Genomic DNA, 14,311 nt, shown 5'->3' with positions numbered 1-14,311 from the left:
GGCAGTTCTCCAGAGAAGCCAGTGAAAGTGAGCTGTAAGCTGTAAGCCGCCCACCCTGCACAGGATGGATGCAACAGTCCTGGTTGGCTGCGGGGTGGGGGTGGGGGGGTGGGGGGGGGGTGGGGAGGGTGGGGGGGGGTGGGGAGGGGGGGAGGGGCTGGGGGGAAGTGGGGAGGGAGTATCCAGGAGGGCCAGCAGTGTCTGCCACCCTCAGAAAAGTTTCAGCTCACTCATGAAACTTTCCGGAGTGGACATAATAATAACGGCTCTCTCCTTGGGTGGGGCTGATGACTGCTTAGTACCATGGTTAGAAAAGCACTTAGGAATTGTCCTTGATTTTTATTTTGCTAGAATCCCCTGCAAACTGGAGGTTATATACAAGCTCTTTGTTTTGTTATTCTCTGTACATAAATTTCCTTTTTTATTGAAGTACAGTTGACATACAAGGTTATATTAGTTTCTTTTTTTCTTCTCATTTAAAAAATCTTTTATTAAAACTCCCCCTTTATTTGCCTTCTTTTTATATATATATAGAAATTATTGTCATACACAAGGTCTTTGAATTGGGATTTCCTTCTTATGTGGGGTGTGTGTGTGTGTGTGTGTGTGTGTGATTTTAGGGTCCCAGAGACAAAGAGACTCTAGACAACAGATGAGAAGGACCCAGGAAGGAGGAAAGGAAATCCATCCAAGGTTTGGGCTGAGTACCCCTCCCCAGACCTCCCACCCTGTCGCTGTTTCCTTCCATTTTTGCCCCTTCCCCGTAGGCGAGGCCTCTTGTGTGAACATAGGCCTCCATATGGTCTCCAACCTTAGATCTAACCGTTTGAGCACAAGTTGTCCTTTGTCCCACCTCATGTCACCTTTCACCCCTGGTGGTCCCCTGCAGAATCAAGAGTGTGTGGGAAGGCACAGGATTTTTGGACCCTGCCCTCTGTCACATTCTGGGTTCTCTGCACCGTCACAACTCTGTTCTGTCCCTCTGATGACCAGGGGCATTCACAGCTCTCCTCCTGTACCCCCCTGGTACTCCTCATTCTGCCCCAAAGTCCTTCCCACCACAAAGGAGAGTGTGCTTCCACCCCTGGCAGGGAGGTGGGAGGCGTGGCCAGATGCAGGGACCACTGCCAAGGCAAAATTTGTCTTTCTACTTTCCGGATTCTCAGGAAGAGATACAAGTTATGTAACACCGAACAGCGTGATTCTAGAACTTTTGTGAGAGCAGGCATGTGTTAAAAATTTTTAAGACTCCTGAACGCTGAAACATTTCCCCTCAGCCCTGCATCTTCCAATTAATTGCTGCTCTGGAAAGGAAAACCAGGTATACCCGTGCTTTTCATATTCTCAAGAAAAGTCCTCATGCTCCGGGAGTACACATATCCCATTTTGAGAAGCCCTTCAACCTCTTTCGACTGTTTTCAAGGCTCCTGCTAAGGACCCCTGGCCACTTGCATCTCCCTTTGTCCACTGCCCACCCTGGGATTCCAGGCTTCAGCTGCACTGGGTGCTGGCTCATCCCTCCCAGGCACTACAGGATCTTGCCACCTCTTACTGGCTAGGATCAGAGTGGGTGTGAATAGCTCCCTGCAGCAGGCACCACCTGGTTCTGGCTAGGATCTTTCTCTGACCATCGGAGGGCGACCAAGGTGAGAGCAGTGGGTGCGGGGCGCCATGCAGTCTTGGGGGAAGCCTTTTGTCTCTCTAGGAAGGGGCTCACTAGATCAGTGATCCCTTGGTTCCATCCAGTACTAACAGTCCAGGAGCACAGAACCAACTGGTCCATGCAACTTGGTTGTCATGGCAACAGAGACACTAAATGGTCCATAAGTAGTAGAGCTTGTTATTTATCTATCGGCAGGTAGGTGGTCAGGTGGTCAACCATGAAGATGTGGTGACCCCGATCATGCTGAGGCCCTAGGCTAGCAGGATATTAGTTCGGTGGTGATCATAGCAGTCACTGAATAAGGAATGCAGGCCAGCCATTGTGCTTGGTAGCTCAGATAGCATTCACCCACTTAATCATGCATCCAACACCTATTTTTATTGATATATGTGGCGTGCCCCATCCCCCTCAGCTGGGGACCCAGAGATGAATCAAGTTACCCTCAGTCCAGTGGGGAAGACAGACAAGCAAGTGGACTTGTGCCATGACAGAGGGCCGCACAGAGTGCTCTGGGCCCACAGAGGAGCAAATGACCACCAAGCCTAATGGGACAAAGATGGCTTCTTGGAGTAGAGGTGCCTGAGCTAAAGCATGAAGGGTGAGCAGCAGCTCTCCAGGCAAAGGAGTGGGGGGAGGGGGAAGGGCATTTGAGACGGATGAGCTTGCAGAAAGAAAGGGGCTGGAGTGGGGAAATGGACGAATGAATGAATGCATGAATGGCAGAGCTGTTGTAGACAACCGCAGGCAGCTCTCGTTCTGATACCCTGGAAGAATGGGGAGAACAGTGTGATTTGAGACGAGACGTGAGCAGTAATCGGCTGATAAATCATCTCGAATGTTCTATTACGGAGCTCAGAGCTGACCTGTAAAGCTCAGGGAAAGGTTTTATGTGACCACATTTGAATTTTGGAATGATTCCTTTGTTTGCTCTATGGAGACCGGGGTAGATGGGGCAGGACTAAGGGTGGGGACCCAACCAGGAGGCAGTTGTAGTTCAGTGAGTTGGGAATGACGGTGGCCAACCCAGCGGGGTGGGGCTGCAGGGACGGGGCTGACGTGGCACTGGTGAGCAGGTAGCCAGCGGGTCCTGGTTATGGCTTAGATAGAGGCGAGTGAACCTGGTGGGTGGGAGGGTGGTGACACAGTTCTCAAAGATGGACAACATGGGACGGGGAAAGGGCTCATTGGGAAAGATGATGCATTCAGCTTGGGATGTGCTGAACTTGAGGTACTTGGGAGAATCCGAGTGGAGGGCTCCAGCAAGCAGCTGGAGAAAGGTCAGGGCTGGGGAGAGTGGTCGGGCCTCCACAGCACACAGTGGGCAGTTGCGGCTGGGGCCGTGAATGAGGCTGCCCAAGGAGAGTACTGAGGGCATGGAGCTAAGGGCACAACTGTGTGGAACACCAGCAGTCAGGGACTGGCAGAAAGATGATGAGCTGATTCAGAGTCTGAGAAGGAAGGACCAGGAGGTAGGAATGAGCCAGGAGGAAGCATCATGGAAGCTAATGAGTGGGTTTCATTAGCATGCATCCTCCGGCCACCCGGCAACGTAGGTAGGATTAGCCCTCTTTTGAAAATGAGAGAATTGAGGCTCTAGGGGATTTAGACTCAGGGTCACACAGCTGGTCAGTGGTGGAGCTGGGATTTGAACTAAGGTCTCTCTACCTCTAAAATCCAATAAACTATTTCTTCTATACCATGTTTAGCAACACAGAGCTTGGCACAAAGTAGATGCTCAATAAGTGTTTGCTGGCTGGCTGGCTGAATACTATTAGCAGCAAAAAAGGCTAAAAGATTTCAACAAACAAGCAGAAAAACCCTGCAGTGTGCCTGGGAGCATGTCCATAGAACGGAAGCAGTTTAGGACTTTTTATAGCCTTGCAGACATGGTGATGACAAAGGCTTGCCTTCCTTCAACTGCTCTGTTAACGATCTTTTAAAGTCCTTTCAGAGCAGCGTTTTTTTTCCCCCCTCTTCTTTCCATTCTTGCTTGCAAACGAAGGATGATTTTAGAATCCAAGCCTTTTTTATTTTGCTAAAGTACATGATGAGTAAAATGGCCTCCCAGTCAGCACTTTCCAATTTTGAAAGATGCTAAAAACTGATCTTTAAAGGCATGTTTCTCTTCTTTATGCATCAAAGGGCCTTGAGGCCTGCTGGAGAGGATGGGATGCAAGGCGGGAAGGCAGCACCACCTGCAAGGCTGAGCCTCAGGGTGGAGGGCAGGGAGTGACTGGGGTGGGGTGCAGGCCGGAGGGCCAGGGCTGGGCTGGATGCTGCCTGCCACATCCACCTTTAACCTGTTCTCTACAGAGCAGGGCCCTGCCTGGATCCCTGTCCCACATGGCAACCCTAACCCAGGACGGAGCCTCAGGCAAAAGCCCAGTAACTGTTTGTTGAATGAATAAATGAGTCGCAGGAGCTGCTGTTCAATACACACAGAGATAATAAGTGCAATCCCATTTACAGAGTTTTCAAATATAAGTTTTTCTTGGAGTTAAAGACGGGTTGGGAGGAGGTTATAAAATCCTAACACTAGCTAGCACTTACTGGGCACTCACTATGTGCCAGGAACTGTGTGAAGCAGTTTGAGGATCATCTCATTTAATTCTCCCAGCAACCCTGGAATTAGGCCCTGGCATTATCCCCATTTTACAGGTGAGGAAATTAAGACTAAGATGGAAAAAGGAGTGGCCTGAGATACCCTGAGGCTTGTTGGTGGAGCTGAGATTTGAACAAAGCTCAGAACTCAAAGAGACTCTGGCACTTCTTAATTGGGAAGCTTCGTGGGTTCCAGGAAGGTATAGAAAAGTCTAAAATACTGGAGTGAGGGTGGGGGGATGCTGCAGCCCTATTTCTGCCATCAACTCCCCCGGGGACCTTGAAGCTCCTTTCTCTCCTCTGGCTTCAGTTTTCCTGGATGTCATATTCCGTGTATGAGGAAGGAGAATAGACTCTGTCTCAGTGCCCTGCAGGGTTTGCCTGCCCTTGGGGAAGGAGATCAGGGATGCTGCCAAAACCCCTCAGAGCCACCAGCCTGTGCAGACTTGTCTCAGGGCATGTCCCTGAGGCCAGGGAGGGCGGCACCAAGAGCCAAGGGGAAGCTGGCCCCAGAGAGGACCAGAGTATCCAGGCTGGGGTGGGACGAGAGGGCAGAGTTCTTGGCCGCAGAGCCGGGGGTGCAAGAACGTTCCATGCTCGAGGCCTCAAGCCCCCTGGTGTGCCTGTCATCCACTCTGCTTCACTTACATGTCCTTCTGTCCGCAGGGCAATGACGTGAGGATCATCCTCGGCCAGTTTGACCAGAATATGGCAGCAAAAGTGTTCTGTTGTGTAAGTAAAACTTTGGCCACGGCACTGTGTCTTTGGGGGGGTTTCACGAAGCTTTTTCTCAGACTCGTTCTGACTGCCTGGTCTGAGCGGAATATAGGACTGGAAGCGGTTGTTGGAAGCAGAAGTGTTATTTTCACTGCGCTTTCCTCTTTGCGGGGAGCTAAGCCTCCGGGGCTCAGAACAGTACAGTCCTGGGAGGAACTAGGGACCTCGGTTGACCAAACCTACTGGCTAATTCCTGGTCTAAGCCCTGTCGGCTAATTCTCTGCCCATCTACTCACCCACACTTGATGGAGGCCTGCTCTACGGCACAGCCTCTCCCGCCGAGAGGCCAGAACTCGAGGGTGAGGTGCCTCGGACCCCCTCCCAGCCCTGGAACAGGGCTCAGAGCCTAAGTTTAGAATAATCTCTCAACTGTTCAGTACCTACCCCTGAATTCTTTACAATTGTCTGGTGTGTGATAGGCTACACAAAGTAGTTTTATTAAATGCCTTATCTCATTTAATCTTCTCAATAACCATGTGAAACAACTATCATTATCCCACTTTACAGATGAGGGAATAAAGGCCCAGTTTGTGGCAGAGCCAAGGCTCCATCCCCTTCACCTGATCCCCCAATCTAAAAGTCTTTTTTTTTTAATGTTTATTTATATTTGAGAAGAGTGCACAAGCAGGGGAGGGGCAGAGAGAGAGAGACAGAGACAGAGACAGAATCCGAAGCAGGTTCCAGGCTCTGAGCTGTCAGCACAGAGCCCAATGCAGGGCTTGAACTCATGGACTATGAGATCATGAAGTCGGACGCTCAACCAACTGAGCCACCCAGGCACCCCACCTGATTCCCAATCTAATCATCTTTTTTTCCGTATGATGTTTTAACCTAAGTACTTGCACGAATTCTAGCACAGAAACTAAATCTTTGGGTTTTGATACCCTGGCTCCCGTCCCCTGCCCCAGGTCAGAGAAGAAGCAACAGAATGGGAGCCCAGTCCTGTGAGTCGTTATCTCCCCAATAAGCTCTTCCTCTTAGACTGAGCCTATTCCAGGTATAGTCTCTTGTGATGGGCCTTAGGCCTCTGTTCTCTTTGATCTTTTGTCAGTAACTTGAATGAGATTATAAAAAGCAGACTTTGTAGGAATTTTGGAAGTTGTGAAATATGTTGGATGACAGATCCAAGGTGCAAAGAACCCTAACAGGCTGGATGGAATGTTTGATTAAATCTAAGAAGATTAGATCTAATAGTCCTACTAGAAGGTGACATTAGCACAAATCAAGCTGCCTATGTCCATGGTGGTGTAGAGGCATAGCTGAGGAGTACTGTGCATTTAGAACAAAAGAGACTTTGGGGTCTTGGTTGACCTCAAGGCTGCTGTGAGTCCCCAGTGTAAGCATAGCTGCCAGGAGCCAAGGGGACCTCAGGCACTATGTCCACACTCAGGGAAGGTGGCCCCTCAGCTGTCTGCTAGAGAGACACTGCCTGGGGTATCCTACTCAGCTCCTGGTGCACCTTTCAGGAGAGAGGCAGGAACCGAAAACACACCAGGAGTGAGGAGAGAGCAGTGACCTGAAGCCACGGTCACACAGCTATTTTACCCTGAAGGCTCAAGAACAAAATGAGAACCTGCCTGATCATCTCCCGATTTACCAGGGAGGAGGGAAAGGCCACGAGGCTGACATTTCTGGAGACCCTGGACAGAGTTTAGAGCTCAGGAGTCGGTCTTCTGCTTGGGTGCTGAATTTGGACTTGTTGTTGACACTCTGGGAGCCTCAGTTTTCTCATCTGTAAAGTGGGGATAATAAAGCACCTGTCTCATAGGATCGTTGTGAAGATTAGATGAGCAAAAACACTTGGCACAGGGCCTGATGAGCCCTCAGTAAATGTCCGCAGTCTTCTTTTGTTTGTCTATGTAAAGTCTCAGGCATCTGAGAATGGAATAGACCATTGTTGGGCTGGTGAGTTTACTCTCAGATGGTCTCTACAAGATTGTATTAAGCATTCTGTGCTCCAGGTAAAGGTAACAAGGGGTCTTTCCATATGAAAATCTAAGGAAGAACAATGAGAAAAACTGAAAAAATGGAGCAAATTAATTTAATGCCTTTTACTTCAAAACCTTGCTTGTCAAGTTTTACTCATAAACCTTTACTCATAAAACCCTGTGCATTACCATCTGAGGTCCAGAAATGGCCCGTTTTGAAAAGGAAAATAATGCTCTGTATTGGAGAATGTAATCTCTTTTGGGGGAGGAAACTGGATTTTATCCCCGCCACCCTTCTCCGTATCCCCAGGGCCTTTCAGACAGCTGGCACATGGTGGGTAATAACTCCGGGAGAAATAAATTAATAAAAAATGACCCATGAAGACACCACAGTGGTCGCTGGCCATCTCCCTTCTCCAAAAACTGCAGACAGACCTCATGTTCTGCTTTGAGCCAAACCCAAGTGGAGGTGTGGCTGTGATTTCTCTCCGTGCCATGCACTGGGATTCTTTCCTGAGTGGCATTTCCAGCCATTGTTTCCGCTCCAGAACAGACCGAGTGGCTGTCTGCCTCTTGACCCAAAGCCCCAGGCTGCCTGCCTTCCACATGGCATGGGACACCATCCACCTTCTTGTCCCACTTTCCTCTTTCCTCTTATTGGACGGTGGGTATTTTGAGATGGGCTTTATCTTAGGGTCTGCAGGTGGCTTTGTTGAGGAATTCTGTAGAGCTTTTTTGTTGGCTGTTTATTCCAAGTGTCAGACCCTCAGATGGAACCCGCCCTCCAGGGCTTGGAGCCTTATCTGGTTAGGAAGCAATTCTTCTGGCAGGTCTGGAAGATCCCGAAGAGAGTCTGCTCAGTGTCTTCTTATGGGTGGGTGACAGAGGGAGGGGCTGCTCAGAGCAGAGACTCCCTACCCCACTCCTCACCCCAAAAAAGCCTTCCTGCCTGTGTCGGGGTCAGAGTGCAGATCAGATGGATACAACCGTATCTCTGCCATCCAAATGCCGCTTTGCAAACTTTGCAGCATGTTGCTGTGTTCTTGAGCCTGGAACTGCCACCAGGGGAAGAGCAGACTCCGGCAAAGCTATTTATAGCCCTGTGGCAAAGTGTTCATTTGGGCTTAGCACAGCTTGAGCAGGTCTTGTCACTTTTGTCTTCTCCCTCCCCCCTCGAGGGTCTATTCTAAATTCTCTAACACTCACGCCTGGGTTCTGGTTTTAGCCCCACCAGCTGTGTGACCTCAGGCAGGTCACTTTACACCTCTGGTCCCCAGCTGCCTCCCCTCTAAAATGGAAGCAGCAGTCCCTGCCCCATCTGTCTCACAGGATTGTCAAGAGGCCTAAATAAGGCCATGGAAGGGAGACCATCATCCCAACTGTTAACTGCCTTCCCAATGTGAGGGTTTATTACTGTCATTGTTGTGAACTGTAATATGAAAAGGGAAATGTCCTTCTTGCATGGGGAGGGGAGGAGGCAAAAGGAAACATTATAAGAAGGGAAAATTGGATTTTTTAAAATAATTCACATCATGGTTACCTGTCTGCAGCCAGTAAGAACCAAAGCGGTCCATGAGACGGAAGAAGGTGAGCTCAGGACTGCCTGTTGCCACGTGGCAGGGATCTTTGGTGGCCCACAGGTCCTGAGATCACATTCCCACCGAAGGCAGAGAAAGTGAAAACTGAGGTGACTGTGTAAACCGGAAAGGTGTTCCTGTAGTGACTCCACAACCACTTATCGGGTGCCCTGTGCACACCAGCCACTGTGCTGAGCAGTGGGGAACCCAGGGAAGAGCGGACCCCACCCTACAAAAATTGTCCCTTTGACAAAGGAGACAGACTAGCACACCAGCAGCTACTCCCAGCTCACGAGCATAACAACCGCAGCCCTTCTGAAGACAGAAATGTCAGAATGGAGGACTGGAGCCTTCCCCTCAGTTGCTTTCAATGGTGGATGGTGTATTTAAACCAGTCCACCTACCTTGCAGGAAACCCTCTTAGACCCTCACTCAAAGCCTATTTACTTTTGTTCTGCACATATGTTTAACAGCCCAGGTGCCCTTCGTTCCAAGCCATAACAGTTTAAGACCAGCAAGTTCAGAGAGGACAGGGACTGGATGGCCATGAAGAGTGACACCCTAGACCCAGCAGCATTACTGTGCCCAGCCCACAACAGTGACTGGTGTTCAAAATAAAGCTATGCGTTACAGAAAGGAGAAGGGAACAAGAAAGAGTTCCTAAAATGTTCCTGAATGTAGTGCTGGTCGGAGACGGCACACATATTATCTCATGTAGTTCTTACACCAACCCAATGAGATAGGCTTTGCCTTCCACAGGCTATAGATAGGAAAACCGAGACCCAAGGAGTTGTGCACCAGAGTTACCCAGCTGGTGTGTGGCAGAGAATCTAGTGTTGCTGGACTGTGGTCTCCCTTTTTGTTTGTTACAGAAGGTCAGTAGAAAAATGTTTATCTTCATCCAGACTGACTCATGTTCTAAACAAGATGTGTCGTCCTTCAGATGGACTAAGCTTCTATTTTCTGGAAAATTCATTCGCAAGGAACAGCTCCTAATGAGACAAGGGTAGGTCAGAGAGCTGTCACGGCAGGTCCCTGGGAGGCTTCTGACTTCCTGTTCTGTGCTGCCTCTAAATTATCACGAGGTCTTTGTCCTCAGAGAGGAAGGCAGACCTGCCTGTGTCTGAGTAGAGCTCCCCTCGTCCTCGTTCTGCATCTGTTGACTCCTCTTTAACCTTTAACCTCTTTAACCTCTTTAACCTTCCTAATAAGAGCGGCTGTCTTTTTGCCTCCACCTTTTAAGGTTGAGAAAGCTCCCAAAAAGTTTTCTTTATTTTGCTAAGAAAAGAGGGGAATTTCCAAAAGTGGACTTTGAATCTTGTCCCCTTGACTTAGTTGTATGTGTTTGGGCAAATTCTTCAATCTCTGAGCCTGAATTTCTTCATCTGTATGATAGAAATAATAATACCACCTCATAGGTTGTTTTGAAAATAAAATAAGATCATGTGTGTAATTGGCCAAGCATGTAACAGGGGCTCAAGATATGCGAGTTCCTCCCTTTCAGTAAAAGATGAGAGTTGTAAAGTCTCACAGACTCTGCCATTAATACAGTGACCTGGGATCAATATGAGGAGCCTTTTGTTCAAAAGTCTAGCCTCCAGACAGAATCTGGGATTATCTTTTCTTTAAAAGAAAGTTTCTCGGGACTAAACCCCATTCATCAGAGGGAAACCCAGGAGATTGCCTGCCTTTGTTGAGCCAGGATTTTATTACATAATTGAGATATGAGGGCTGCCTATGTTTTCTACAATTGTGATGGGGGCAACATTTATAATGTAGCTGCTGGAGAAATGACTATGATCTGAGGATTCATTATGAGAAGTATATCATCTAGAATTGGGGAAGCGAAAGTCCCATATCATCAGAGAAGTCTAGAGAAAAGGCAATGTGATCACTGCTTTGAGGGAGTTGAAAGGCTTTTTCATTAAGTGATTTCGGTTTACTCTCCAGAGCCTTTACTGTACCAATGAGCAGAGGCTGTGGAGATGAGATCTGAGTTTAAGTTAAGGAACAAACATTCTAATTCACATGTACCCCAATGAGAGGCTCCGAACTGCAGGACAGGCTTTCTTAGGCATTAAGAGAGTTCAAAAGAGTTGCCTCCCCAGATGGAGGAATGGAGGAGCACTCCTCTAACTCTCAGACTTGACAGTAACTTTTCTCCAATGTACAGATGCTCTTAGGGGCTCTGACCCACTTGCCGTGGGCGGACCCTGGCTTGGCATCGAGACCCTAATGAAGGGCAACCAGAACCTTCCTGGAGTCCAAAGCAATCAATCTCTTCTTGTCACATTCTCCTGGCCTCTGCTGTAGGCCAAGAGACACAGAGGGGTGTGACATCAATTGTTTCCCAACGTGTTCATGGCTCTCCAGGAATGAACTGCAGGATTATTTAAGGTTCATGTTTTAAAGTGTGCACAGGTCAGGGGTGCCTGGGTGGCTCAGTCGGTTAAGCCTCCAACTTCAGCTCAGGTCATGGTCTCACAGTCCATGAGTTCAAGCCCCATGTTGGGCTTTGCACTGGTAATATGGAGCCTGCGTGGGATTCACTCCCTCTCTGGCCCTCCCCAACTTGTGCTCCCTCCCTCTCTCTCTCTCTTTCTTACAAAAATAAATAAGTAAATAAAATGTGCACAGCTCATCACAGTGCACAAAGAGTATCTATTGCAATGATCATATAATTTTTATCTTTAGTTCCAATAAGGTGACATATTACATTTATTGATTTGTGAATGCTGAACAATCCTTGGATCCCAGGGATAAATGCCACTTGGTCATAGTGTATAATCTTTTTAATGTGTTCTCAAATTCAGTTTACCAATGTTTTGTTGAGAATTTTTGGAACTATATTCATCAGGGATATCAGTCTATAGTTTTCTTATAGTGTCCTCATCTGGCTTTGGCCAGGCCCTCATATTTAAATTTTTATTCAGTGTTTATTATTTTATTATATATGTTTCCAGTAAACTACCTTGGATCTCTTGAGAGATAACAAGGAGAAAAATTAATAAATTCTCTGGTAAGAGGAGGCCTGAGCCCTCTTCACCTGTCTCACAGGGCACAAAGCCTTGAACAAATGTTTGACTCTTGGTACCTTCATGGTCAACCCATCTGTTGCAGGCATATGAGGAGAACATGTATGGTAGCAAATACCAATGGATCATCCCAGGCTGGTATGAGCCTTCCTGGTGGGAGCAGGTGCACACAGAAGCCAACTCATCCCGTTGTCTCCGGAAGAATCTGCTTGCCGCCATGGAGGGCTACATCGGCGTGGACTTCGAGCCCCTGAGCTCCAAGCAGATCAAGACCATCTCAGGAAAGGTCAGTGCTGCGGTCTGCCCATTTCAGTCCTCAGGCCCATCTCTTTTGATCATCTTGTCTGATGATGTTGGCACAAAGTACCCAGTTCTTATTCTAGCCTTTGCTGTGGGACTCTGAGCAAATCACTTGGCCTCTCCGAGCCTGTTAAATGGGGATAGCCAGCCATCCACTGCATGCCCCTCTAAGGAACTGTGAGGATCAGATAAGGTATGGGTGCTTTGCAAGCACAAAACACAGTGTTTATGTAAGCGATAGAGTTGTGATTTTTATAGCACCAACTACAGGCAGTCTGCCTTTCACACTCTGCCAGAGTTTCACTCCATGTACCTCTGACCTGCAATGTCATTTCTCAGGCTCACTGATGCTCCTGTCAGCCTCGAGGGGAGGACAGACCCCCTCAAGTAGACTTTGGGAAACATGTGCCATAGACCGGCCAGACTGGCTTGAGCCCCAGTTTTGCCACTTACTAGCTGTGTGACCTTGAGCTTGGGTTCTCCAAGCCACTGTTTCCTCATCTATAGAGTAGCAATAAAAATACTGTCCTCTGATGGCACATGGTACGGTGGCCGACACGGTGCCTGGCCCTTCATTGCTGTCATAACTGGGAGCAGGACCTTGGACAGGGTCTCCACATGTTCCCACAGGCATTACTAACCCCTCCCTGTTTCTCTTGGAGGGCTGTGAGAGAGCCAGTAATGTGGCATTCCTGAGTATTTCAGAAGTTCCCCCGTGATTACCTATCAGGGTGTTATCAAGAATCAGGTGATGGTGGCCCTGGTGAATGACTATAGTAACATCTGTCTGTTAGTTCTAACCACCAGCCAGAATTGACAACAACAGTGGGTGTAATTCTCTTCTGCCTTCTCTGAGCTCAGGTTGTTAATTTTTCCACCCAACCACAGCTCCACTGAAGGAATTAAACTTCATGGCAAAGTTATATATATACACATGTATATAAAATCATTTATATATAAATTTTTTATCCATTATTTAATCTCAATCAGAGCCAACTCTATAAGAATGATTTATTGATTTCTCAAAAAAATGGCAAATCATTAGGACACATTTTGTAAACAACTCTTTAGATCATGCTGGCACCTGAGGGAAGCTGGAAAAACACTCTAGCTAGAAAATGCTGGAAGAAATATTTTCATACAAAAATCAATGAGCATATAGAAAGTTCTTTGAGATGCTGAATAATGCACAGAAACAACTCATTTTATTTCAAGTGTTATTTTTAAAGGTGTCAAAGTTCGTAGCTTATCAGCAGAGACTTGAGTCCAGGGACACTCTAGACTCAACCTCAAAATAACATAAGATTAGGAAAATACAAAGACTAAGCAAAGGATTCCATGAAAGCAGGCAGCACAATAACTGAACTGAGGACTTAGGAGACCAAAGACAGAAATGGTTACACACGAGGGCTGTGAAGCCAGGGCGCTTAAGGTTCATAAGACACCATGAGAAGGCCTCGAATGTCGTTCTAAGCAGCATGGATGTGGCAGGATGGGTGAGCCATGCACGAATGTGAGCAGTACACAGGAATGCATTTTGGGAAGATCATTTTTTGTGGTGTCTTGGGGGGAATGCTCTGACTATAAAACAGCATCTTCCAGGTCACTGACTTTAATTTTTTTCATTTTAATATTTTTATTTGGAGCTAGTGAGGAGGCTGACCTCACCCCCATAACTCTGCCTGGGAATGGAATACTTTGTGGTTATTCCTGGGGCTGTTCACTTTACCCCTCAGTATGGGTTACTCACTGACAGGCCTCCCAGAAGGGAGTTAGTGCCATTAAAACAGAGCCAGGCTCCTGGCATGGGGAGCTTCCAAAATTCCAGGACACCCAGTCCCTGTCTCTAAGGTTTGAAGCAAGAGACAGCATTTCTGAGGTGCTGGGGTGGCTCAGTCGGTTAAGCGTACAACTCTCGGTTTTGGCTCAGGTCATGATCTCATGGTTCATGGGTTCAAGCCCTGAGTTAGGCTCTGTGCTGACAACATGGAGCCTTCTTGGGATTCTCTCTCTGCCTCTCTCTCTCTCTGCCCTTCCCTGGCATGTGCTCTCTCTCTCTCTCTCTCTCTCTCTCTCTCTCAAACTAAATAAATTAAAAAAAAAATTAAGACAGCATTTCTTACATTATCCTGAGGTTACAAGATGATTGAAATTATTCGGGAAAACCTGGGGCATCTGCCTCTTGAAAGCAGAGGTTGAGGCCTCCCCTATAGATCATCTAGACCAGCCTCCTGTCAGATTCTCAGATCCTTCCAGTAGCCAAAGAATTGCTACTTCTCCTTTAATTTCCTCCAATGGTCTCCTAGGACCCCCACAGGTCCAGCTTGTGGTGACCATATCCCCAGAGATGTCCCTTGCCCAAACTAAACAGCCCCAATCCCTCCAGTTGGCATTCACATGCCTAGCGCAGAACCTAAGGGCAAAATTTAA

General features: G+C 47.8%; 1 protein-coding gene across 1 annotated transcript in view; it reads left to right on the top strand.

Moving 5' to 3' along the window:
* The window catches only part of GABBR2 (gamma-aminobutyric acid type B receptor subunit 2), a 236,672-nt gene that overhangs the window by 72,502 nt on the left and 149,859 nt on the right, over window positions 1-14,311 (top strand). The window contains exons 5-6 of the mRNA XM_042963492.1: window positions 4,931-4,996; window positions 11,667-11,867. Coding sequence (XP_042819426.1) covers window positions 4,931-4,996; window positions 11,667-11,867 — 267 coding nt within the window. The remainder of the gene's footprint in view (window positions 1-4,930; window positions 4,997-11,666; window positions 11,868-14,311) is intronic.

Source organism: Panthera tigris, chromosome D4, assembly GCF_018350195.1.
Source record: "Panthera tigris isolate Pti1 chromosome D4, P.tigris_Pti1_mat1.1, whole genome shotgun sequence".
NCBI lineage: Eukaryota > Metazoa > Chordata > Mammalia > Carnivora > Felidae > Panthera > Panthera tigris.
The sequence above is the reverse complement of the archived record's forward strand: the minus strand, read 5'-3'. Positions and strand labels throughout refer to the sequence as shown.